The sequence below is a fragment of the Palaemon carinicauda genome, chromosome 6 (genome assembly GCF_036898095.1).
Source record: "Palaemon carinicauda isolate YSFRI2023 chromosome 6, ASM3689809v2, whole genome shotgun sequence".
Classification (NCBI taxonomy): domain Eukaryota; kingdom Metazoa; phylum Arthropoda; class Malacostraca; order Decapoda; family Palaemonidae; genus Palaemon; species Palaemon carinicauda.
In genome coordinates this window covers 151,315,717-151,343,213 of record NC_090730.1, presented here as the reverse complement: position 1 = coordinate 151,343,213, position 27,497 = coordinate 151,315,717, and the positions used below count along the sequence as shown (strand labels likewise).

General features: G+C 40.3%; 2 protein-coding genes across 2 annotated transcripts; one reads left to right on the top strand and one right to left on the bottom strand.

Moving 5' to 3' along the window:
- The first annotated feature begins 7,347 nt into the window (after positions 1–7,347).
- On the top strand, positions 7,348–25,099 carry COX5A (Cytochrome c oxidase subunit 5A). Its single transcript, XM_068374766.1, has 4 exons — positions 7,348–7,510; positions 24,185–24,297; positions 24,455–24,625; positions 24,777–25,099. The coding sequence occupies exons 1-4, from the start codon at positions 7,432–7,434 to the stop codon at positions 24,873–24,875; spliced, it is 462 nt and encodes a 153-aa protein (XP_068230867.1). The 5' UTR covers positions 7,348–7,431; the 3' UTR covers positions 24,876–25,099.
- Positions 16,223–17,528, bottom strand: LOC137642328 (uncharacterized). The gene is made up of 2 exons (XM_068374823.1): positions 17,399–17,528; positions 16,223–17,263 (listed from the first exon to the last, which is right to left on the bottom strand). Exons 1-2 carry the CDS (start codon positions 17,441–17,443, stop codon positions 16,223–16,225), a joined length of 1,086 nt encoding a protein of 361 aa, XP_068230924.1. The 5' UTR covers positions 17,444–17,528.
- Positions 25,100–27,497: the final 2,398 nt, after the last annotated feature.

Here is a 27,497-nt window from a genome sequence, read left to right as displayed (position 1 = left end):
TGACTTATAAAACATAATTTTAAAGTGTTCATGGCGTCAATTCAAATATTGTGTGATTTATAGGATCGTGTTTTGAGACGTGTCATAGTTGTTAGTCTTATGGTGGTAGAAAGTGCTTGGTTTCTTCGGGAACAGGAAAAAGATTTAGATAGAAGCAAGGTCTATATATACTGGACCGTGGATAGAAGAAAAGTAAACGAGACTTTCTATGGCTACTGAACTAACAAGTCAGTTGGTTATATGTTTTTAGGCCATAACGAGAAATTTGCAAAATTCTGAGAGAACGTTATTCTTTCCTGCCCTAAGCTACCTTTCAGAAACACACTCATCTGATATCTCAAAAGCTCAACGTGCTTACTGTTTACAATGTTGTGGTGGTATTGAAGCCAACAATTCCTGTTAGCACGGGCCTTTCCCTTGTTCGGCCCGTAGGTGATCTGCAAAATTCAGAAGGTTAGATGTTAAACAAAAGGAAATTTGAAAGGTTTTTAGTTGTAGAGACAGATGTGAACAGAGGAACGATGATGGTGGTAGTGGAAAAGGGCCATCATGTCACGGATAGTGGTAGTTTGAAAGATTGTAAGGCCTTTGAAATGTAAATGTTGCAGGTGGGGTTGTCCAACCCTTTACTCCCTAGGGTCCCTGCGGAATATTTTAGTAGTAGAAAAAGTTATGGAAATATACAGGGGATGGTGTGTATAGGACCTTACAATGAGGGGATGGGATGAGTTTCGATGAGGTTTTCAGAGGTTACATTACCTCGGTGGAGGTAGGTTTGAAAGAAACTGCCTGTGTATTTCGAAATTCTCAACAATTGCTTCTACCAGTGTGGCTGCAGTTTGCATGGCGTTTTGTGAGTTAACGTTTGATTGTAGGTTACCCTTCAGTTGCGCTGTCACCCTACATTCTAGCAGGTAGTGCAGGAGGGCCTGTTGTGGTATCTCTTCACAGTATTCACATGGCCTTATGCTGTTTTCTACTATCTCCCAGCATGCTTTGTATCCCAGCCTGAGTCTGTGAAAACTTACAGCCTGTCCTCTTGGTGTGTGCCTGTCAATGGGGGGAGGCACTAGATCTGTGGCCCACTTGTACCATGTGGCATTGTTTACAAAGTAAAATTAAGTTATTTTAATCATCATAATTTTTTAACAATCTTACCTTTTTTAATCATCAAATTGGTGTTAGACGAACGGACTCCTGTAGCAAGGGCTTGGTATGAACCAAAAAACCTTTCCTTTTCCTGCCTGTCTTTTCTTTTCTCAGACTGATTCTACTACTATCTAATATCGCATAAGGGTCTGCCCTTCTCTTTTATTCTTCTCCTGTACTTCTCTTTTTCCCTTTTTCCTTATTCTATCCCATCCCGAGTACCTGCCTTCGGGCTATAAACTGGATTGTATCCAGGGGTACGTATCCTTTCCCCATATTCCCCACTTCCCTATCCTTACCCTTATCCTTAAGTTATTTTAGTTTGTTAGTTGATTCAACACCAGATCTGTCACGCAATGACCAGTTAAGTGTTTTTCGTAAGTATTTGAAAGGTGGAAAGCCTACTTGTTACCTTTCTAGAAATGAAAAGCCACACCGGTAAAATAATATCAAATCTGGTGATATAGTAGGCCTAATAACTGAATTTTGTAAGCTAAACTTTAAAAATTGTATGGGTTGGTCTTGCGGCAACGTTGGTAACGTGTGGATGCGTTTGGAAGGGGACTTGATTGCCGCGAACATATTTTATCCAAAGCGTAATTTTATTTTTAGAAGCAAACAAGTTTGCTTTATGTGAGATTGTGCAACTTGTTCACTAAATTTGGCAGGCTAATGTGCTCTTGACTACTGCCAACAAGCAGTTAATTTCTTCTCTATAGTGCAGTTGTTCTATACTTTTTTCAGTTTCAACCAACCTTTGATTGTTTTTAAAGGTTGTATTTGAAATAAAAATGTCTTAAAATACCTCTCTTGATATAAGATGGATGAGTCACTCAAGCTATAGTAAGTGAGGCAGTGTTTGAATCTTTCCTAATTCTTTTAGGAGCGTTAGACTGGATAGCCAGAGACCAGTCACAGAAGGGAAACACACTAGAAAAGAAGCAATTATTGTTACTGCATATAGGATGCAAGAGCCAGACTTCGTTTTATGTTGCATAGAGTAAGCCAGGTTCTACAGAATGAGATTGTGAACTGGAAAACATGTGTGCAGATCTGTATTATTATTATTATTATTATTATTATTATTATTATTATTATTATTACTTGCTAAGCTACAACCTTAATTAGAAAAGCAGGATGCTATAATTCCAAGGGCTCCTACAGGGAAAACAGCCCAGTGAGGAAAGGAAATAAGCTACAAGAGAAGTTTAAGAACTATAATAACATTAAAATAAACCTTTCATATATAAACTATAAAAACTTCAAAATAACAAGAGGAGGAGAAACAAGATAGAATAGTGTGCCCGAGTGTACCCTCAAGCAAGAGATCTCTAACCCAAGACAGTGGAAGACCGTGGTACAGAGGCTATGGCACTACCCAAGGCTAGAGAACAATGGTTTGATTTTGGAGTTTCCTTCTCCTAGAAGCGCTGCTTACCATAGCTAAAGAGTCTCTTTTACCCTTACCTAGAGGAAAGTAGCCACTAAACAAATAAAGTGCAGGAGTTAACCCTTTGAGCGAAGAAGAATTGCTTGGTAATCTTGGTGCTGTCAGGTGTATGAGGAAAGAGTAGATTGTGTAAAGAATAGGGTAGACTATTCGGTGTATGTGTCGGCAAAATGAAATGAGCCGTAACCAGAGAGAGTGATCTTATGTAGTACTGTCTGACTAGTCAAATGACCCAATAACTCTCAAGCGGTAGTATCTCAACGGGTGCCGGTGCCACCCGTTGACTGTTACCTGAATAGCTCTGCACTCACGAGTTGGATTTAAAAGATATAAAGCAATTACGAAGGAAAGGTTAGCAGACGATGTTTACAAAGCAACTCAAACTCGCAAACATATTGCAAAGAAGGTAACCGAATACTATGACGGTGGTTCGGTGCACCAGCGATATATTTCGTAACACCACCTTTAACACAATTGATGATAAAATTAAAACTGAGATGAGAAGAATAAGAGAGATAAACAAAGAAATGGAGAGATTGTCTTTTCTAAGTCATGTGCCACTAATATTAGTCACTTCAAAGACTTCATAATCCACTGTTCTGTTATGACTGTGTCCCAACTTCGGGGAAGACGAGATCTAGGCTCTAGCACTGGTAGTCCGTCTATTATAATCTACTAAAATGGAAAGTTTTTCTCATTTTTTCTAATCTATCCTAGAGTACTTGAACATTATTTTTAAGCTGATCTACAATAGTTTAACTCATGTATGTCGCATAAGTTTAATATAATAAATATATAAAGACAAGGTTCAATCATGCTAAACTTTATAGAATAATATTAGAAGACAATATTAGTCTGCTTCCACATGTACACATTCCCTTTCATGTATTTTAACATTAATGGTCAGAAATTCCTCAACGGAGAGTTCTCTTTCTCAATTGAAATATATAAAAAATTCCATCAGCAAAACCGTGCAACATTAAGGAATTTTGTAGGTCTTATATTTACTGACTGTAGACGCCGAATTGTTACGAAATATTAATATTGAAGATCAGATAAAAGACATTGTAATCAAACATGTAGGAGAAAATTATTCAGATATGAATAAAATGAGAGTACAGCCCTATACAATATTAAGAATTTCCCCACTTACTGTTGGTTTTTATTTCATTTATATATATATATATATATATATATATATATATATATATATATATATATATTATGTATATATATATACATATATATATATATATATATATATATATATATATATATATATATATGTATATATATATACATATAATATATATACACATACTAGTGTGCACGACCCGTCAAAAAGACGGCTAAATGTTTAGATAGATAAATATAAACGCTAATGAATATCTAGACTATTTTTATTTAGGCAGCCTATATCACTGATTTTTGTTGCCTTTTTGTAACTTTATGTCAACTGTGTATATTCAATTTTTTCGGTAACTTTAAATGGACATTTGTTATTGTCAGGTTACTTTACGCGATATTTCATTTTTTATAATCTTAATGGTCGTGTTGTACTCAAAGATTAATTTCGTTTTATTTCATATACCTTTATTTCAAATTCTTCATTATATGTACGTGTTAACTAACCCATTTATCAAGTTTTAATAAAATTTGTATTAAAGAGGGTCTCCATCCCATGTTATATTTCACTTTACTTTTTGATCACTCCCTTAATTGGTTACGAAGAACATTTTTTTTTTTTTTTTTACATTTAGCTTTGTACATCCTGTTAAGATGTCCTTACGAAGATTGTGTAATTTTTATGAATAAATGCATAGGGTAGAATAACGTGATAATCAATTTTAACTAGATCCATTTTTTATGTATTTTACAAGTTAATATTAAGTCTAGATTGAATAATCAAGCAAACCTCCAATGTTAATTATATAAACTACTTTAGTTGTCTTATAAACTTATATGGATACATGCCTTCGAGACAATTATAATATTCACGTCTCAAACTATCTTATGCAGAAGATTTTCGAGTTAAAGAAGCTCTAAATATCGGATCGATGATTCTAGACACCACAAGTGTCCTTCAATTTTTATTTCATTTTCTGTGCTGTTGAAGTAAACGATCCTTCTAAGTCACGTGAGGTCGCCAGGTACACTTTAGAACACCTTAACCCATAGATTCTTAATTGCTCTTCCTCTTCTTGGGTAGTGCCACATAACCTCTGTACCACGGTCTTTCACTGTCTTGTGTTGGAGTTCGCTTGCTTGAGTGTACACTCGGGCACACTACACACTATTCTATCTAATTGCCCTTCCACTTGTTTTGTTAAAGTCTTTATAGTTTATATAGGACAAATTTATTTTAATGTTGTTACTGTTCTGAAAATATTCTATTTTTCCTTGTTTCCTCTCCTCACTAGGCTATTTTCCCTGTTGGGGCCCCCCGAGCTTGTAGTATCCTGTTTTTCCAACTAGGGTTGTGTAGCCTAGCAAGTAATAATAATAATAATAATAATAATCTCGCTCTGAGTTACTGACTTTAACTATTGTTTACCACTCTTAAGGACTTAGAACCCCACACGGAGCTAAGATTGGTGTAGCTCCTGAACACTGAGGTGGTATTGGTACTGACAAATCCATTATTGAGAAATCTCTGAACTTGAAACCTTGTTACGGTTGGCGAACTGTAATCATGGTAGTAGTGTTTTTTTTTTTTTTTTTTTTTTTTTTTTTTTTTGCTGGAGTGTTGGCGTTCAAATCCTTCAGTTTAGAATGCAGATATCTGGAAGTCATTCCCCACAAGACCTCTATGTGTATATGCTTAAAAAGCGTTTAATTTTGAGGAAGTTAATAGCAAAACGTTCACCCACGGCTGACGTACAGTAGGCTACAGTTTAAAGATGAACGTTCTTAGGAGTAACGCCCATATATATATATATATATATATATATATATATATATATATATATATATATATATATATATATATATATTTATATATATATATATATATATATATATATATATATATATATATATATATATATATATATATTCAGCCGTAACTAGTCAACTGCAGGACAAAGGCCTGATATGTCCTTCCACTCAAATCTATTTAAGGTTTTCTCGGCTAATTTTCTTAGCTTGTCAATTCATCGTCTTCTCTTCCCACGCTTCTTTTGCAATCTCTACATTCTGTTATTCTTTGCCTCCATTATACTAATACGAAACGTTCTTGTGGGAAATGTAAATTAGGAGAATTTGCTAAGTAAATATTATGTAAGATAATAAATATAAAATTTAATACAAAGAAAAATTTACCTTTATATGAATAAAAATGTGGTTAAACCACTCTTTGGACTACTATTACTAATAGACTACTTGACTTTCCAAACTATTCCAACGATGGTTAGCTTGTTAACTACCCTTATTCTTCTTTCACCCATCTTTTCTGCCAGTTAAAAAATCCATCTAATCATTTAATATATATCATTCTTGTTATCTGTCACGGCCATTCCATGCCCATGTATATATATATATATATATATATATATATATATATATATATATAGGTATATATATATATATATATATATATATATATATATATATATATATATATATATATATACAGTACATATATATATATATATATATATATATATATATATACAGTACATATATATATATATACAGTACATATATATATATATATATATATATATATATATATATATATATATATACAGTATATATATATATATATATATATATATATATATATATATATATATATATACAGTATATATATATATATATATATATATATATATATATATATATATATACAGTATATATATATATATATATATATATATATATATATATATATATATATAGAGAGAGAGAGAGAGAGAGAGAGAGAGAGAGAGAGAGAGAGAGAGAGAGAGAGAGAGAGAGAGAGAGAGAGAGAGAGAGAGAGAGAGAGAGCAAATACATATCCTTAAAATGGTGGGTGATTCGAAGTAGTATCTTATAGCTATATCCATGCTACAGTGTGTTATTGCAAATAAGTCAAATTTAGTTTAGTTTTCCTAAAGAGATGTCCGCTAAAACCTCTTGGTCCTGGGCTGGGACCTGGGTACGTTCAGTCCGTTATGCCAAAATCTACGCGATGACGCAAGTCACGTAACCAGAAAATAGTCTGGTGAAATAAACTGAGTAAAATGAAGTTAGATTATAAAAAAAATCTTTTCTCTACACTTGTATTTTAATTGACACAATTTTACAGGGCAGCAAGAGTCTGCTTAAATGATATTTATGATAGTAAATGTTCTAGTTGCTTCAGATGCAGAAGGAAAGGTGCAAATTTCGTCATTGGTCTTGTTAAACATTCTACCTTTTGCAATTCCTGAAAGTGCGCTTCTTAGTTATGATTTCTAAAATTATATACATAATTGATAACAAAATAGCACAAAACAAATTTTATTTGCACTATTATATTATTAATAGAGGATACCAACGTCGAAATCTATAGATTAGATAAAAACTTGAAATTTTTAGTCATCCGGTTCTCGGCATTGGAGGTCAAAGTTCAGATTAAGCTATGGATAATTATGTTACAATCGATTTTAAATGGAAGAAATTAGAATTTTGATGTTAGTAATCAGTTCTTATTGGGCCGCTTTTATCCTTACTTCATTAGAAACACTATAAACTAATTGCGCAATATCTCATTTCAGTCAGTGGCATCTGTTAAATTTCTTTCAGTTGGTACAGCTGACTCCTCCATTGGTAAAACCGGCTGTATATCCGAGAATCGACCAACAATAATGTTTCGTTCAGCCCTTGTAAGATTGAATGGTGCTGCAAGATGTACGCTACTCGATACATCAGTCAGAGTACCAGCTGGTGAGTATTTTAATGGTGGTTTTGATGCATAGACTGGTGGCCTTATTTTCCTCTCATTCCGTAGCCCACTTTACCGTAGTTTGTACTAATCCCAGTGAAGCCTACTTGCTTCGATTTATATTCTTAATACGATAGCTATTAGTGAATTTTATGCTAAAGAAAGGACCTCTTTGCAATTGAAATGGTTTGCATTAAAAGGAATTGTTATGGATAGTGGGGTAAGCTAAGGGTATGGCAGTCTAAGGGCTGGGGGTTGCAGAAGGATACGGATCCTAGGTTAGGTTAGCCGAGAAACCTTAGGTTAGATGGTGTTCTTGTGCTTTTTTCTCTGGAGCCTTTCTTTTCGGTAAGAAAAAGTTGTGTTTTAGTCGGAAAGTTTTCCTCGTCCATAATTATAAAACCTTCCAACCCCCCACCTAACCTAACTTACAAGCCGTGCCCTTACCTACTTATAAATCGAGGGGGGCTAATGGCCCCTCCCTTGCGACCCCCATTACATTGCTGTATTCTTAGCCGGCCATCATCATACATACAGGTGCCCGCTATCATTCATACAACCACTTTCCCTTTTAGAGTGTGGTGTTTCAGTCATAACTTTCGAAACTTTATACTCGGTTAGGTATTATTGTACTGTATGACAGGGTAATGTAACCTAGGGAAAAACCACTTTTTTTCTATAGACAAGTGTCCGTTCTCTTCGAAATTGACACTTGTTTCTGCCGCAAATGAATAGTTTCAGAAATATATATATATATATATATATATATATATATATATATATATATATATATATATATATATATATATATATATATATATATATGTATATATATATATATATATATATATATATATATATATATATATATATATATATATATATATATATATATATATATATATGCACCGATAATGGGGGATCCCCAGTGGGAACTCGGGGATTTTGGGTGGGAAAACATACTGGGGAAACAGTATATAATGGTAAAACAAGCCTTTTCTTCTCTATACTTTACCTTCTTGGATGTATAATAAACCGATGAAAAAGTACACTAAATATCTATGTCCTATACTAACGGTTTAGTTTTCATTTATTTGTTGACTTTCCACGGGACAGTTGTAGTTGCTCTCGTTCGTTCGTTTGTACATAGCAGTTTTCGATCTTCTGCGCATAAACTGCTTCACCCCCAACTCGGACCATCGCCAAGTCGGACCCTTACTAACTCGGACCGTACCTCCACCAACTCGGACCATTATAACCAACTCGGACCACAATATACCACCTCGGACCACAGTAGTGAACCAACTCGGACCAGGTTGATAAGATTATAAATTAGAACAATTGGTAAAAATAAATTGAGAACAGTGAAAGTCACACATATTTATTATTAGGAGAGTTATTAAAAACATGCAAATGTAGAAGCAAAAGACAAAGTAAAATGTTCAATAAAACATATTCAAATTAATAATCATACATTCACAGCAATGAAATGGGAAACAGCTTTTAGAAGGCTTTTACCCGATCTATGACCTAGAGAAAACTCCTCCCACAGTACGACTAGTCTTCCATGTTGCTTAGCATACTTTGTCTTTTGGTGGCGCAACACTTTTCCATCATTTAAGAAATTTACATATAGTGGCACAAGCTTTGCTTCATTATACAAAAGAGATAGGAGAATGTAGAAATTAAGTTGACCTTTTCGTGATTTTCTGTTTAGTCTGTGGTGCCACCCTTCCACGTCGTTGTTTGTCCTGACACTCCTACCAAAAACACACCACGCTTTGGGTGGCCACATTTCGGAGGAAATCCAAGTATTGTGAATGTATTCTAAAAGATTTAAAAGTTGTTGTGACCCAGCTGCTTTTCTATAAAATCTTAAAAATAGTCCTTCTATGTGATCATCAGGTACGTATGGTAGAGAAAGAAGTTGTCTCACAAACTTATATGTTTTGGTGTCACTTGTGTATGCAGACTGAAGGCCAAATTCTTGGGCCTTCCTCCACACTGCTTGTCCCCAGTGAAACGCACAACCACGCATAACTACATCTGGGAACACATCTGGGATAGCCCGCCAAACACTTGCCTCAAAATCTAGATTTTCAATATTAAACTTACCCGATAATCATGTAGCTGTCAACTCCGTTGCCCGACAGAATTCTATGGAGGGATACGCCAGCTATCACAATACTAGAAGGGGGTGTACTTACCAGCGCCACCTGTGGCCAGGTACTCAAGTACTTCTTGTTGACACCTCCTCAATTATTCCTCTGTCGTGCTTCTGACAAGACGTTCTGGGATACGCTTATGTTCTTGGAGTATTTTCACGACTTTGGTGAAGTATTTCTCTTTGATTTCGGCTGTCGCTTTACTGGAAACTTCTATTTTAGCTTAGTTAGCTTTTGGAATTAATTTGATTAATTTTGGTGACGAAGAGAGTATGAACTCTCGTTCACCTTTCAATGGCCGACCCTTCCCTTAGCGGAAGTGTTGGTGTCGAAGAGAGTATAGACTCTCTTTCTTAATTTTGCTTAACAAAAGTTATAGATTTATTTTATATCTCTCCGCCTCTTATAGGCCTCTTCGATTAACTTCCTTTTATTATAAACTTATTAAAATTAATTTTTATATTTGTTTATATTCGACCTTCCTAATAGTAGGCAGTCTTTTCTTGGTACCGAAGTTAATTATCGTGAGTCCGTCATTTCGGTTTTACCTGTTAACATATTATGCTATTTTAAGGTCTTTGAAAGAATTTCTTTGATAGTCTCGTACTTTTTCAAAGTTGAACTAACGTTTTGTTTGTCTCGGCAGTTGTTGACGTTCAGAACGTTTCAACTTGCACTCTATCGTTACGATAGAGAAAGAATGTTCACGGTTTCACATTGCAGTAAGAGTAACCGTGTCTAGCGTTTTGTTCATTCTTTCTTAACTTAATGGTTTTGATCCTAATAAGGAACTTTTCTTTTTGGGAAATATTTCAGTTTTTTCCTTTAACAATAATATGTTTTAACGATATATATGATTGGGCTCTTCTCTCAGGTTCTAAGTCAAGAGAGAGAGAGAGAGAGAGATAGAGACGGAGGGAGAAAGAGGATAAACGTTTCCCTCAAGCCTGCCAGGCGTACGAGTAACGTCGTTATCGTTTTGCTCTTATCCCTAGTCTCTTTAGGGGAAGAAACTAAACGTTTCTAGAGTGATCTAGTGTTTAGTCTCTTTCCAGCCACTGAATTTTCTTTCATTAGATTTTTCTGTTACATTGTAATTCTGTTTTCGCAATTATTAACTTTTGAGAAGGATAGAATTGCGTGTTTCAGGTACAAACCACTTAAAGTTTCGAGTTCAGTGAAATAAGTGCAAACAGAAATCAAAGTGATAAGTGATTGATGTCAGTGTTATGCGTGAGGGTACTTTTGTGCGCGCCAGTCGTTCTCCCAGTCCGGGACCTCTTGCAAGCTCCCAAGCCCAGGGGAGAAGCAATGTCGAAGGGCAAAAGGGTTCGGCAGGCCTTGATCGGCGCACAGAAGTATCCTCGGTGGTTGTGGGCGTGTCTTACCGAGACCGTCACTCCCACCCGCAGACGATTGAGCCCTTATTTTGCTCGTCTGCAGAAGAGATTTAGAGGAGAAAATAAAGGCAGAGTAACGCTAGTCATTGGGTTAGCTCTGACTCTCCTCAGTCATCATTTTGTCGGGCTGAGAGTGCGCCTACACTCCCCCCCGCCTATGCTCGCTCCGCCTGATCGCAGTACCACCTGCCAGGCGTACGATGTTGTGGACTCTACTACAGTCCATGCAGCACAGCTTTCGGACCTGATGCGTGAGTGTCGTGCTGAGAGTGTTGCACCTCCTCCTCCTCCTGCACCGGTGGTGCACCAACCGCCTGCACCCGTTCAGCCTGTGCTGCACCCGCCTGCACCGGTGGTGCACCAACCGGCTGCACCCGTTCAGCCTGTGCTGCACCCGCCTGCACCGGTGGTGCACCAACCGGCTGCACCCGTTCAGCCTGTGCTGCACCCGCCTGCACTCGCTGCACCCAGTCGCAGCACCATCTGCCAGGCGTACGATGTTGTGGACTCTACTACAGTCCATGCAAGCACAGCTTTCGGACCTGTTGCGTGAGTATCGGGCTGAGAGTGTTGCACCTCCACCTGCACCCTTTCAGCCTGTGCTCAACCCGCCTGCACTCGCTGCACCCAGTCGCAGCACCATCTGCCAGGCGTACGATGTTGTGGACTCTACTACAGTCCATGCAAGCACAGCTTTCGGACCTGTTGCGTGAATGTCGGGCTGAGAGTGTTGCACCTCCACCTGCACCCGTTCAGCCTGTGCTCAACCCGCCTGCACTCGCTGCACCCAGTCGCAGCACCTTCTGCCAGGCGTACGATGTTGAACCTCTTTCTGTGTTCGCTGTTCCCAGTGTTGTTCAGCCTCAGCCTTCTTTAAGGCAACCTTCGGTTTGGGATCAGGAGGATTACTCCACTCTTCCTCCTCCTCCCCTGGCTGCTCCACCGGTGGTGCAACTCTCGGTGGAGGTACAACCTCTTCCACCTGTGAGTCAGTCTCCTCAGCTGCTGCACCGAGCTCAACCCGTGCACCCTGTTCCTGCACCTCAGACACCTCTGCTTGCGGGAACTTTACCTTGTTCTGCGCAACCTCGGTCTCTTCACGCTCCACTCATTCCACAGGAACAGGAACTTTCTGCACCTTCCACTGTTGTTGTTCCAGCTCGTTCTGACTCTGCTGTTCAGCATACCTTACCTCCATTTTCAAACCATGGCAAAAATATGAATCATGAGTTATGAATGTAAGGTAAACATTATGTTGATTTTTAAACCCCATGCAAGCATGCATAAAGCACTCTAGCACTGGTCATGGAATTTCTAAGAATGTTAAACGCCATGCACACGCTCTGCTTTCCTTACAGCAGGCTCTGCTTACTACATACTCAGCATTCAGCATGCTCTGCATACAACATGCTCTGCATACAGCATGCTCTGCATTCAGCATGCTCTGCATACAACATGCTCTACATACAGCATGCTCTGCATACAGCATACTCTGCATTCATCATGCTCTGCATACCTTACCGCATGCTTCTCAACATATCTTGGGTTGTTGCCAACTCACTAGACTGTCAAGCAGTTTCATAACGTTGCCTTCTAGTCTGCTGCTTTTGCACCAGTGAACCCTCACTCAGAGAACTTAGCTTTTCTAGGATAAGGTCCCTGTAGATGAGAAAGTTCTTTTCTCCCTCCTTCTGATATTCCCTTGAGGACTCTGTCATTTGGAGGGAGCCTTTAGCTGCATAACCTCTTATGGACTTTTATTTAAGCATTACATGCTTACAGGGAAGGTAATGGTTCCACTTCAGCCGCTAATCCCGTCTGTTACCACACCTGCTCCCATAGACCTTGAGCTGTGTTGCATGACATGCAGTCCAAGCTTAGTCCTTGTTAGAGGATTTTTTGTTTACGGAGTCAATGTGTCACGGGGAAGACGTTCAACAACCAACAGAAGGGACTTGTTGTGACGCAGTGCGGCAACCTCAGCAACCCGTTAAGGAGTTGTCTGTACGACCCAGATAGTCTAGACAGATTCGGGTTGTCACTGTACTTCCTCGCTTGCCCATGATTGACAGTTTACAGACTGTGCAGCAGTATCATGATCTTGTGTCCAGCTCCGTCAGACGACTGGCTTTTAAGAGCTCCCACAAGTCGTCGCTGTCTGGAGATTTTCAAATGGACTATGGATCTGACCAAGGAACTGGGCCTCCTGGTCAATTTTGAGGAGTCTCAGCTCGTTCCATCCCAGACCATTGTTTCCTTGGGTATGGATCTTCAGAGTCGAGCTTTTCGGACTTGTCCGTCGGCCCCAAGGATCTTCCAAGCCCTAGAATGCATCCAGAGCATGCTGAGAAGGAACCGATGCTTAGTCAGGCAGGGGATGAGTCTAACAGGGACACTTTCATCGCTGGCCCTGTTCATCGAGTTAGGGAGACTTCACCTCCGCCCCCTTCAGTATCATCTAGCTGCTCACTGGATAAAGGACTTGACGCTAGAGACGGGCTCAGTTCCTGTTTCCGAAGAGATGAGGTCTACTCTAACGTGGTGGAAGAACAGCATTCTTCTCAAGGAAGGTCTACCTTTGGCTGTTCAGACCCCCGACCACCGTCTCTTCTCGGACGCATCGGACACGGGCTGGGGTGCGACACTGGACGGACAGGAATGCTCGGGAACATGGAATCAGGAGCAAAGGACACTTCACATCTATTGCAAGGAGTTGTTGGCAGTTCATCTGGTCTTGATAAACTTCAAGTCCCTCCAGCTTAACAAGGTGGTGGAGGTGAACTCCGACTACACCACAGCCTTGGCTTACATCTCCAAGCAGAGAGGGACTCATTCGAGGAAGTTGTTCAAGTTCGCAAGGGACCTCCTCATTTGGTCAAAGATCGAAAGCTCACGCTGGTAACGAGGCTCATTCAGGGCGATATGAATGTCATGGCAGATCGCCTCAGCCGTAAGGGTCAGGCCTTCCCCACAGAGTGGACCCTTCACAAGAATGTTTGCAGCAGACTTTGGGCCCTGTGGGGTCAGCCAACCATAGTTCTATTCGCTACCTCGATGACCAAGAGGCTCCTCTTGTATTGTTCTCCGATTCCAGACCCAGCAGCAGTTCGCGTGGATGCCTTTCTGCTGGATTGGTCCCATCTCAACCTGTATGCATTCCCGCCGTTCAAGATTGTCAACAGGGTACTTCAGAAGTTCGCCTCTCACAAAGGGACACGGTTGACGTTGGTTGCTCCCCTCTGACCCGCGAGAGAAGGGTTCACCGAGGTACTGCAATGACTGGTCGACGTTCCCAGGACTCTTCCTCCTAGAGTGGACCTTCTGCGTCAACCTCACGTAAAGAAGGTACACCCAAACCTCCACGCTCTTCGTCTGACTGCCTTCAGACTATCGAAAGTCTCTCAAGAACTAGAGGCTTTTCGAAGGAGGCAGCCAGAACGATTGCCAGAGCAAGGACGACATCCACTCTCAGAGTCTATCAGTCTTAATGGGAAGTCTTCCGAAGCTGGTGCAAGGCCAATGCAGTTTTCCTCAACCAGTACCACTGTAACCCAGATTGCTGACTTCCTGTTACATCTAAGGAACGTAAAATCCCTATCAGCTCCTACGATCAAGGGTTACAGAAGTATGTTGGCAGCGGTTTTCCGCCACAGAGGCTTGGATCTTTCCTCCAACAAAGATCTACAGGACCTCCTTAGGTCTGTTGAGACCTCAAAGGAACGTCGGTTGTCCACTCCAGGCTGGAATCTAGACGTGGTCCTAAGGTTCCTAATGTCATCAGGATTTGAACCGTTCCAATCAGCCTCTTTTAAGGACCTCACATTAGAAACTCTTTTCCTCGTGTGCTTAGCAACAGGTAAAAGAGTAAGTGAGATCCACGCCTTCAGCAGGAACATAGGTTTCACATCTGAAACGGCTACATGTTCCTTGCGGCTCGGTTTTTTTGGCTAAAACGAGCTTCCTTCCCGTCCTTACCCTAAGTCGTTCGAGATCCCAAGCCTGTCCAACATGGTGGGGAACGAACTAGAGAGAGTACTTTGCCCTGTTAGAGCTCTTAAGTACTATCTAAGAAGGTCAAAACCATTACGAGGACAATCAGAAGCCTTATGGTGTGCTATCAAGAAGCCTTCTCTACCAATGTCTAAGAACTCAGTTTCTTACTACATCAGGCTTCTGATTAGAGAAGCAAATTCTCATCTGAAGGAAGAAGACCTTGCTTTGCTGAAGGTAAGGACACATGAAGTGAGAGCTGTGGCTACTTCAGTGGCCTTCAAACAAAACCGTTCTCTGCAGAGTGTTATGGATGCAACCTATTGGAGAAGCAAGTCAGTGTTCGCATCATTCTATCTCAAAGATGTCCAGTCTCTTTACGAGTACTGCTACACCCTGGGTCCATTCGTAGCAACGAATGCAGTAGTAGGCGAGGGCTCAGCCACTACATTCCCATAATTCCATAACTTTTTAACCTTTCTCTTGAATACTTTTTATGGGTTGTTCGGTCGGCTAAGAAGCCTTCCACATCCTTGTTGATTTGGCGGGTGGTCAATTCTTTCTTGAGAAGCGCCGAGGTTAAAGGTTGTGATGAGGTCCTTTAGTATGGGTTGCAGCCCTGTATACTTTAGCACCTTTGGGTTGATTCAGCCTCCAAGAGGAACGCTGCGCTCAGTAAGGAAGACGAACTTAAAAAAGAGACAGAGTAACGGTTCAATTCGACTTCCTTACCAGGTACTTATTATTTCATTGTTATTTGAGATAACTGTTATATGAAATATGGGATACTTAGCTATCCTTTAATCTTGTACACTGGTTTTCACCCACCCCCCTGGGTGTGAATCAGCTACATGATTATCGGGTAAGTTTAATATTGAAAAATGTTATTTTCATTAGTAAAATAAATTTTTGAATATACTTACCCGATAATCATGATTTAATTGACCCTCCCTTCCTCCCCATAGAGAACCAGTGGGACCGAGGAATAATTGAGGAGGTGTCAACAAGAAGTACTTGAGTACCTGGCCACAGGTGGCGCTGGTAAGTACACCCCCTTCTAGTATTGTGATAGCTGGCGTATCCCTCCATAGAATTCTGTCGGGCAACGGAGTTGACAGCTACATGATTATCGGGTAAGTATATTCAAAAATTTATTTTACTAATGAAAATAACATATTACTTCTTGTACTTTTAATTGTTCACCTAGGATTTCCTTAATTCTACTAAACACCTTTTTGTAATCTTTGCGTCTCTTACCTGACATTAAAACAAATACAAGAGGCATTTGTTTCACATTCCCATCATACTTCATGAATGCATGAATGCTAAAAAGTTGTGTGAAGGGTTGCCTAACAACTTTGAATGTCCCATTGACATACCACCTTTTTGCTTTAGCAAGTAACTGACACTGTCCTTCTGTTGCAAATACTAAGTGACGTCTATCCCCTACATGTATATCAAATTTAAGAAAGTTAGGTGGTATGTGTTCCTCACTAATTTCAAAACTCAAATCCACGGGTTCAGCAGGTCTGTTTGCTTGCCGCTTCCTGTTTGCTTGACGAGCGAGATTTATGGGGGCAGGTAGTGAAGCAGTAGGCATTGTTGGATCTACGTTTTCAAGGATTACTTCCTCCACGATTTCTAATGCGGGCCGAAACACATCCTCCATTGCTTTATCTTTAATTAATTTTGAAACCTTACTTGTGGTAGCAGGGCATGTTTCCGGTGGATGGGAATGTTCACTGGGCCCTCTGATAAACGAATTATTCACTTCCTTTATTATCATTCCACACTTAACATTTTTATTCCTAACTGCGCAACGCCAATGAACACCAACTGTTGTTTCTCTTTTGAATGTATATGAATAACCCTGACTGTCTACAAGTTTCTGTTTTCCTCTTTGTGATGACGCACACACTTTTTCATAAGTAATACATTCTACCAATGCTTGTGCCTGATCCTCGATTAAACATTCACCATTATTTACAGAGTCCTCGTTGATAAGATTATCCACCAACGCTTCATCAGGTGGATGGTCAGTGATACAGTCAGCAGTGTTGCCTAGTTTGGAAGAGCATGTGGCACACCTCCAATCAATTTCCACCCCCTCTCTTACTGCTTTTCTGTAATCTTCCCTGGTAACGCCCGTCCCACAAGTTCGGTGTTGCCACAAATTGCATCCGTCACACAGCAATGCCTCCTGCAACAATTTGTACTCAGATGATTTTCTAGTCGATATATCAATTTATATTTCTCCGTTCTTATAAAATGATTATCTGGTAATGGCAACTCAAAATTTAATTTAACAATATTTAGCTAAATTCTTAAATCGCACCTGTCGAGGTCGCACTGTGTTTAGGCACAGCAAACACTTGTCCATGGTAGGTTGCGCCTTCAGCTGTGTACAGATACGGGTATGAGTGCAGAATAGCCTAAAAAAAAACGGACTAGAGAAAAGACATAAACTAGTGTAGTTTGTTTTGGCTGTTAGGCATACTGTTTATTTTGGTTAGGCATACTCTGTTTATTTTGGTTGTTACAGCTTTTGGTGGTAATTATGCAATTATCCTGTAAAACAAGCTTGAGACAAACACAGAGAGAGAGGGAGAGAGAGAGATAATGCGTTGAGAAACAAGCTCTCTCTCTCTCTCTCCTCTCTCTCTCAAAAGGATATAGTCCGTTTTAATCTTTAATTCCCCATCTTTTAAAAGAGGACAAATTCCTTTTGTTTCCATAAATTTGGTTGTTACAGCTTTTGGTGGTAATTATGCAATTATCCTGTAAACTTTAGATTGCGTGTTTGCTCGATGGTCCGAGTTGGTTTACATGATGGTCCGACTTGGCATTTCCAAAGTTTTTGACGGTCCGAGATGGTCGAGATATTGGTCCGAGTTGGTATTTCAAAATGGTCCGAGTTGGAAATGGTCCGAGTTGACCCTACCCCCATAAACTTCTCCCACCAGCGCATAAACTCTGCCTCCACCAATAGGATTATTTCTTCTCTTTTAACCCCTCCCCATTTTCCCCCTACGTCATTTTACCTGCCACATTCAAGAATTCTACTTGACCCGGTTTATTCTAGTATTTTACCTGATCCAGTAAAGCTATACCATTCCTTTTATGTAATACCCACGTATACATATTACGTTTCACCCAAGAATTACACGTTTTATTATCCGATATCTTATAAAATCACCTCATTTTATATTCCCATTAAATATTATTTATCATACACTCCATTTTATCTTTCTATATTACTTTTATACATTTGTTATTACCTTGTCACGCCCAAATTTCTCATAAATACCTGCTCTGGACAAGTTTCCCATTTTAGTTCATTCATGTTTACTCTCTACACTCCGTTGTTTTTCCGTCAACCAATCACAAACCCATACGTATGGAAAGTTTGCACAAGGGTTAATATTTCCCAACCCCCTTCCCTTATCTCTTCAAGTGGTCTCTCCTTACCCTTTCCAACAATAGAAACTATTAACAACTGCAGTATTCCATACTTAAAAGCATTTCGGTGAATTCTTTGATATATCATCCTGTTGATAATTTTCTTTTAAAAGTGTCATTAATTTCTTTAATTTTAATGTGTTAGTTTTACTAGTACATACAAGCTTGATGTTTTATTTTCCTATGAGCAAAGCGAGCCGGTTGCGGAACAAGAACCATTATATTGAGTTTCTAATGTTAACGTAATTATCGTAACATTACTGATGTTAGCGTAACGTTATATTTAACCATTTTAACAGAAAATGTTTTCCTGTAGTAAATAGCGTGATTCAACCGGTTTTCATCCTCATTTCAACCGCAACAACAACCAGTTCGGCTACTTGAAGTTAGTCAAACTGGTTGTTCTGTTTGGTTGCTGTTGAAATGAAGGTCATATTTGGTTAAATCATGTTATTTACTAAAGGAAAACATATATTTTCTGTCTGAAATGATAACCTATAATACAGTAAAAGGGGGATGTTAGGCCCCCCCCCCCTGTTATTTAAGTAAGTTAGGACACGGCTTGTAGGTTAGGTTATGGGGGAAAGTTTAGGTTAGTTGATGTCCAGGTATTTGTTTACAAGAGCACGCTCTCCATTTACTCCATAATTATGCATTTCTGCAGCTCTCCTATTTTTGTACAGTAATTAGGAGGTTCTTTAAATGCCGTGAAAGCAATAAATAGCAAGATATGTTGCAAAAGGGGGAAGGGGTGGGAGGGGTTGGTTGAGGAGGTACTAAATCACCTGGAACCGACATAGTCAATCAAAGAGAAGTTCATGACAGCACATATTTGGTATATATTCAAAATATATACTGAATTAAAAATGGAGTAATTACAGTACTCAAAAGTGTCACTATTTGTGAAATGTATATTTCATGTTTGGTAAATATTTTATATTCAATCTTATTAAAGTGTTTTTTTAAAGAAACTATTTTGAGAATGACTAGTTTTACCAGACAAGGTTTTGCTACACTAACGCCATCTATTGACCACTGCCTAAGGATGCCTGCCAATTTCCCGCCAATGAAAACAGTCATACGCTGCAAAAATAGTCATTCTCATAAAAAGTTTCTTTAAAAAAAAAAAAAATTATTGTCAAGTATTTACCAAATAAAATATACAATTCACAAATAGTGACACTTTTAAGTGATTGATCCATTTGTAATTTGGTATATATTTTGAAAATATATCAAATGTACACTTGACGTCACGAATTTCTCTTTGACCGACTATGTTGACGATGTCGGTTCCTGGTTGCTTAGTACCTCCTCCACCAACCCCCCCTCCTGCAACGTATCTTGTTATTTTGTTTGCTTTCCCAGCATTTAAAGAACCTACTAATCACTGTACAAGAAGAGGAGAGCTGGAGTAATGCATAATTTTTGGAGTAAATGGAGAGTGTGCTCTTGTAAACAAATACCGATGTCCATTTTTAATCAATGCGTGAGGAACTGGCCGCTGATATACAAAGGTTCCTCTAAATTTTCCCCCCTAACCTAACCTACAAGCCGTGTCCTTACCTACCTTCCTAACGGGGGGCTAACGCCCCCTGCGACCCCCCCTTCCACTGCTGTATTCTAAGTTAGCCATAATCATACATGCAGGTGGTTGCTATCACACATACACCCCCGATTGTGTTACCTTGCCAGTAGCAAAGCAACTGGCTAAGGATATGGCAGTCTAAGGGGGGTTGCAGAAGGATACGGATCCTAGATTAGGTTAGCCAAGGAACCTTAGGTTAGATGGTGTTCTTGTGTTTGTTTCTCTGGAGCCTTTACTTTCGATAGGAAAAAGTTTTTTTTTGGTCTGAAAGTTTTCTCTCATCCATAACTATAATAAAACCTCCCCCCCCCATCTAACCTAACCTACTAGCTGTGCCCTTACCTACTTATCAGTCCAAGGGGGCTAATGGCTCGTTGCGACCCCCCTTACACTGCTGTATTCTTAGGCGGCCACCATCATACACAGAGGTGCCCGCTATCATACATACAACCACTTTCCCTTTTAAAGTGTGGTCTTTCAGTCATAACTTTTGAAACTTTATACTCAGTTCGTATCAGTCTTCATCATAATATTACAAATATTATCACGATGCGAGGGTTAAGTGTGTCCCTGCCATTCGAAAAGAACCTATCTGTGACGTAGGTACAACTGGCGGGCGTATGGAAATGTCAAACTACCTTCATAGCCCTCTACCTGCAAGACGTTGGCACACAGGTCCCTAGATATATTCACTCTAGGCCCTTTGGTAGCTGCTCAGCAAGTACTCTATCTTAGAGGACTAGTAGTAGTTGTTAGAGAGCATTCGACTCCTTGTCTACTGCACGTAAGCTGCATATAACTCATAGCTGTTATCTTTTTTGCATGTTGCATCCCCAATATCCTTATGAGGGGGAGATGGGTGTCTGGGTAAACTGCAATACAGTACGTATAGTTGCAAACTTATTACTGTACTTACAGTATACAGTACTGTTGTATATTGCTCAAGATGATGTTACAACATTGTTTTTACACTCATTTTCTGCCTTTGTATGGGCTGCCAATCCGCGGGCATACTCAAGCCACTCGTATACAAGGTGTCCGGATGCTCATTCTACATGCATTACCATGCTTGGGTTTAGTTCCTGGTAAAAAGTTCCAGCCAATTGGAAAGGGGACTTCCACTCTCCAAAGTTTGTCTCCTATGTAAAGATGAAGGGTTTGTATTTGTGTAGGAATAGATGACAAATTTGGAAGTATATTTGTATTTTTCATATCTAAAAACCCGAGTTCTTTACTCAAATTTTACCCGCCATTACCTACACCGGAAGTACTGTCTGCTATCATAGTGGAGTTGCAGTGAGTGATCGTGGCCTGGTGCTTTCCCACTACCCACAGATAACAACCAGTACGGTTGTTGACACCTCGTTAAAAGTTTTATTGTCGTGCTCGGGGAAAAATACAAATTACTTCCAAATTTGTCATTTTAATGCTGAAGAATTTCAGCAAGTAGTTAATTAAGCAAATTGTAAAATATTTTGTTTTTAAATAACTATTATAAAAAAAACTTAATGTCCTTTAATGGAAAATAATAAGGGGAAAATACAGTTGGGATGCAGATACAATAATTTGTTATTCCATTTAATGACGTCTTGTGACAAATTAGTAATGTGTGCTTCACTATCTTGATGTCCACTTAAGTACTGTCTGGTCCTGTCAACAAAAAATTAAAATGTTATCTACAAACTTTTTTTTTTTTTTGCTGATCTGTTTTGTTTTAGACTTGAACATTTTTCAAATTGGTAGTTCTCTACTCACAAGCACCTTGACTGATCTTCAAGAGGTGTAATGAGATTTAAAATAAAAAAAAAACATGGAGATGAGTGTCTTTTAAAGAGAGTTTACAACCACTATTTTTGGGTTTTGTACTAAAAGGTTTGGAGAGAACCGCTTAATCGTCTTCACATAACAAAACAAGGTGCTGTGTATATTCAGTTTTCTTTACTCATTATTCTGGTCTTCACTAATCATTTTAGTTATTAATTATCATTGTCCAAGCTTGCCCATAAACAAACCCTACTGTGTGAAGGGCATTGTACAAACCGGAATTAAAAAGGAAGGGTGGTGAGACAATCTAGAGTTGGAAGTACACAAAATTTACAGTAAAAGAAATACCAATAAGTATAAAAATGATTTAATTCAATACTGTAACAACTCTTGGGCATTATATCACCACGGTGTAATTGGTATGAACATTAGGCGCCTATGTGCTGCCTGATACCACACTCACCTTTACGCACCACAGAGGCTAAGGTACACCATACTTCGTTGGTCTCTGGTGATGTGAGGCAATTTTGCTTCCAAAGAGGACAACAATCGTTTATTGGCTCCTTTACAAACTCTTCAGGGTACATTCCTTACCTGAAGTGTTTGGTTTTCAATAACTCAATGATGCCTGATTTAGGTCCAAGGGAGGGGGAGAATTCTGGGACTGAGCATTTGTTTGTTGATGTTCGTGCACTATTTTGTGATTGCAATGAACTACAAGAGGATTCTGTGGCTCCTGTGATGATGGGTTTGGTGGTCATTAATTGTTGTTTTCGGCACCCTTCTTGGATTTATTACCTCACTGGAATTGCCATGGTTTGAACTTGCTCGCTTGGCTTTGCAAAGGGTGAATTCTCAGATCTCTGGGCTGAGAATTCACTGCAGTCTTGCCTGTATATCAAGATCCTCTTTCATGCACACTTTACAGAGGAGAGATGGAGATCTTTACAAAGGAGAGATGGAGAGACTAAGGATCGATCAGTGGGTTGCAATTACCTACTTTGTGATTGCATATTCATGATTGGTCAAATATGGAGGGGTTAACGAAATACAGCAAGTTATTTCTGTCCGTTGCAAAGGAAGTGGCCTTCATGCACACTAGTTAGTGAACCCATGGCTGTGCTTGAAGTTGTTCGAGATGGTTTTCCGGGTTTCAACAGTTGGCCATTATGGTGAAGTCAGCTGGGGCTGGAGACCAGTTGTCAACCTCTTACTGCTAAACAAGTTTTGTATTAAAACTTCATACAGGAAATAGACAGCAAATAATTTGCATTCTGCCATCAGAGAGGAAGAATTCATGATTTCGGTGATCTGAAATACATACATTTCCAAATACCATACCTGTTTATCAGTCCTGCAGAAAGTACCTCCGCTTTATTCTCTAAGGAGGAGTGTATCGTTTTAAAGGCTTGTGCTTATGTTGAGGTATATCAGCGAATGGCTGATATTGGCCTCTTCCAAGAAGCAATTTCTTCAAGACTGAGGTTGACCTCTGTTTTTTTTTTATGCGATCTGGCGAGAGTGCTAAATCAGGAAAAGTCAAGTATCGTGGCGAAGCAGAAGATGAAGTAGGCTATATGAGCATAGTGATACGCACGACAGCAACGAGAATCTTTCTGTCAGCGATTGCATGAGAAGGCTCAAGAGGTAGTGGTCCTCTTCCAGTTCAAGCGAGAACTCTCAGCTGAGTGGTGACGTCTTGTGGGACATCTTTCCTCGGAGAAAATTTTTACATGGGCGTCTCCACCAGTGGTCACTTCAGTGGTGTCTGAAGCCTAACTTGTCAGCAGCCATAGATCTTCCATTTCATCATGGTCCAGTGGAGTAAGAGATATAAGATGATCTTTCCTAGTGGCTGAAGAATGAAAACCCCACCTTGGGAGTAATGCTCAATTTCCTGCCTCCAGAGATAATAGTATTGATGGTGTGGTATCACTGGAGTAAAGTTAGTTGGTCATCACTTCACAGTAGAATTATGAGGTCTCCCCTAGTTAAATCTTGGTGCTAAATAGCCTCAATGGCCCCAGCATTGCACTATATGGTGCAATTATATACTGTAAATTAAATTCTTAAGTAAGGATTCTGCATCCTACCTCATCTGTTAATTTGAAATCTCATTCTTTTGATGTCAAGTCTCTTGGCAAAGTGCTTGTCCTTTGTGTGTTCTGATTTCTTCGTATGGTTACTTATGTATAATTTTTATTCACTTCACTTATTATACTTTTCAGAAGGTATTTAGGCTAATATTCTGCTCTGTTGTCTTCTCTTCAAACCTAATTGTCAGAGCCTTTATCGTTTCATTTTCTTTTACAGCTACGGTGAGTCGTAACATGTCCAAGGCGGTCACTGAGACTGATGACGAGTTTGATGCCCGTTATGTTGCATACTTCAGCAGGCCTGATATTGATGGGTGGGAAGTTCGTAAGGTAAATTGTGTATTATCAAGACAGTCTGTCTTAGTTGAAGAATATTTTTTTTTCTAGTGTGTTTTTAGATAGGTATTGATCTCTAAAGCTGCTTAGGAATGATATTGTTGAAAATTTGCTCTCTTATCTTTTGCCATAATGAATGTTTTACTTACAGGCCATGAATGACTTGAGTGGAATGGATCTGGTTCCAGAGCCCAAAATCATCATTGCTGCACTGCAAGCTTGTCGCCGAGTAAATGATTTTGCTCTAGCTGTGAGATTTCTCGAAAGTGTTAAAGACAAGTGTGGTCCAAAAGTAAAGGAAATTTACCCTTATGTTATGAAGGTAAGGGAACCTTATAACAGTTTTTGGTTAATTTATTCATAGTAAGTTTAGAGTATCAGATTAGCATTGTTTTAATTGCAACATGAGTCAGTGGGTTTGATTATTTTTTGAATTAATGACCACTAGATTTCACATGCATTTTTATTTGCAGGAGATTCAGCCAACACTCTCACAACTTGGAATTAGTACACCAGAAGAATTGGGATATGATAAGCCAGAATTGGCTCTTGCATCTGTATATGATGCCTAAAAGGATTGTCAAAATTTAAGACTTGTATTTATTGTCAAATTGAATGTAAGGCATAAGATGTAAGTAGAATCAAGTTAAATGAAGGTGGGTGAGTAAAGTTCTTAACACTGAACAATGCCAATTTTTTTTATAAGAGAAATATTCTTTCCATGTGTCACTTGTGAATACTGTATTGTATAAAGGGAAAATCACCATATTTGTCAAATATATAATGTACAGCTAAACCTCTTTTGATTTACTTATTTCATTATCATGCTATTATTTAAGACATGGATTAAATAAGTACTTCAGCTTTAGCCAACATGAATGGCACAATTTTGAATAAGTAATTTTTGGATGGGAAAGGGAGTGCCCTTTTGTGATAGCTCAAGCCCTGCTAATTACTGCCCAATTTCCATAACTATATTATCTAAAGTTTTTGAACATCTGTTGGTAAAATGTCTAAACAGATATACAGAAGATAATAATCTGCTCTCTAGTTTGAAGTTTTGTTTTTCAATGAATTTGGAGCTTGTTATGCCCTTCTTACAATTTCCAATACTTTACAGAAATCCTATAATTGTCATCAGGAAGTTCGTATGATTGGCTTTGATGTGAGTGCTGCCTTTGACTGTTGATAATCATAAGGCCCTTGTTTTTAAACTCAAATTGTTTTGGAGTAGGTGGGTCTTTTCTTAACCTCATTATTGAATTTATATTTGTTCCAACACGGAGTACTTACCTAGAACTACTTTCTTAGGAGTTACTGGTAACTCTTCCCAACCAACCAGAATTTTGTGTAGTGTACCCTATTCCCGTTTTCTATGGTGGTAACCTCAGGCGGAGGGATACGCGCCCTGAGGCGACCCGGGGTCGGATAGCGTGCTAGCTCAGGTCGTGCTCCTCAGTAAGTTTCTGGTCGCGACGTGATTACCATCTCGCCGCGGTCTCTCTTACCCTGTGCGACCCTTTGTGTCTACCACTCGTTTCCCACGTGTCCATATCCTTATCCTTTCCTCTGTGTCCCTGTGTCTCTTGGTGTCTTAGTGTTGCGTTATGGAGCATCCCCGCCGTTGCCCTGGGCCTGTGGCCGGGAAAGTCTTGTGGGGCTTTCCTTTCCAAGCCCGAGGTTGATCCCCACTCGCTGTGTTCGTCGTGTAGGGGCAAGGTGTGCTCCCCTACCACCATGTGTTCGGAGTGCGAGTCCTGGAACGAGATCCAGTGGGTCCTCTACGGCACGAAGAAGAAGAAGGCGGCCAAGAAGTTGCCCAAGAAAGCCAACGTGTCGTCTTCGTTGTTGTCGCCAGATGCCTCGTCGGAACGGGGCTCCCTTCCATCTTCCCCTACCCAGAGTAGGGGACGAGGTAAGTCCGTTGCGGGGAAGCGGCCCATTGCCCTTCCCCAGGTGTCTGAATTGCCTGTTGGGGAAGATTCTGGTTTTATTCAGGCATGTGAGGGGCCTGAGGGAGGTGTGGGAGTGTGTTCGGGAGACGCGGTCCTGGTGCCTACAGGACCCGTCTCTACGGAAGATCCTATGTGGCGGAAGTCGGGTGCTACCTCTTCCCCAGCGTCATGGGTTTGTGTTTCAGGTGCTTCAGCTACCGGGGGAGACGCCGAGAAAGAAGGCTCGTCAAATTCGGACCCCGCCGTTTGGGATCCCTCTAGGACGCTCTTCAGGTCACCCTTTAGACTAGAGGAGGAGTTCGATCAATGGTTCGCCCGTAAGAAGGTTCCTCGATCTCCCCCAGCGCCCTCATCAATGCTCCCGCGACACCAGAGATTCGACGTGGAGTCCCCCCCTGCTGAGTTAGACGTCTTAGGCGATTCGGCAGATTCCCTCTCCTCCTCCTCGTCATCCTCGGATTCATCATCGTCGGAGGACGGAGCCACGAAGTCCACGAAGATGAAGCGGGAGAGGTCCCGTCAGAAGAAGTAGTCCCGCTCCCTTTCCAGACAAAGCAAGGAGGAGTCCAGGCTTTCCAAGAAGAAGGCTAAACTGAGTAGATGGAAGGAGTGGGTAAACATCACGGTACCCCGGAGCGAGCTGTTTAAGGTTACCACAGCTTCCGGTTGGCTCCCTAGGGCCTCGTCTCCACCGTCTGGCCCCTCCTCCTCCTCCTACAGACCAGAGTCCCGTCAGGGGAGGTCGAACCAAGCCCCCCGTGACGTACCTAAGTCCACGAAGGCCTCCGCTACATCAACCCTACGGAGGGAGGCCCTTCACCAGATGGAAGGCGTGGCGCCAGCCGCGGGCACCTTGGGGGACTTCAATAAGCACCAAGGGCGTCCGGCAGTCCGAAATAATCCCACTGACACGAGAAACCCCGGTGACCAGGGTAATCCCATGACGGATACCTTCGCCTCTGCGGGTCCGCCTGTGCCACGGGCAGGCCCGTCCAACGTTACTCCCCCCACCGTCACGGAAGTTACTTGTATGGAGGCCCTGGTAGAAGGAGGAGAGTGCTCGTCGGATGACATCTCCTATCGGAAAGTATTGGCCCTCATAAGACGGCACCATCGGCTAGATGAGCCCAAGCCCTCGGCAGAACAGACCTGGCTCTCCGGACACAGTAGGCTTGTGGAGAATCCTGTGCAGCAGAAGCCTTCCTTAGCTCTCCCTCTAGCTCCTGACGTCAAGCTTGG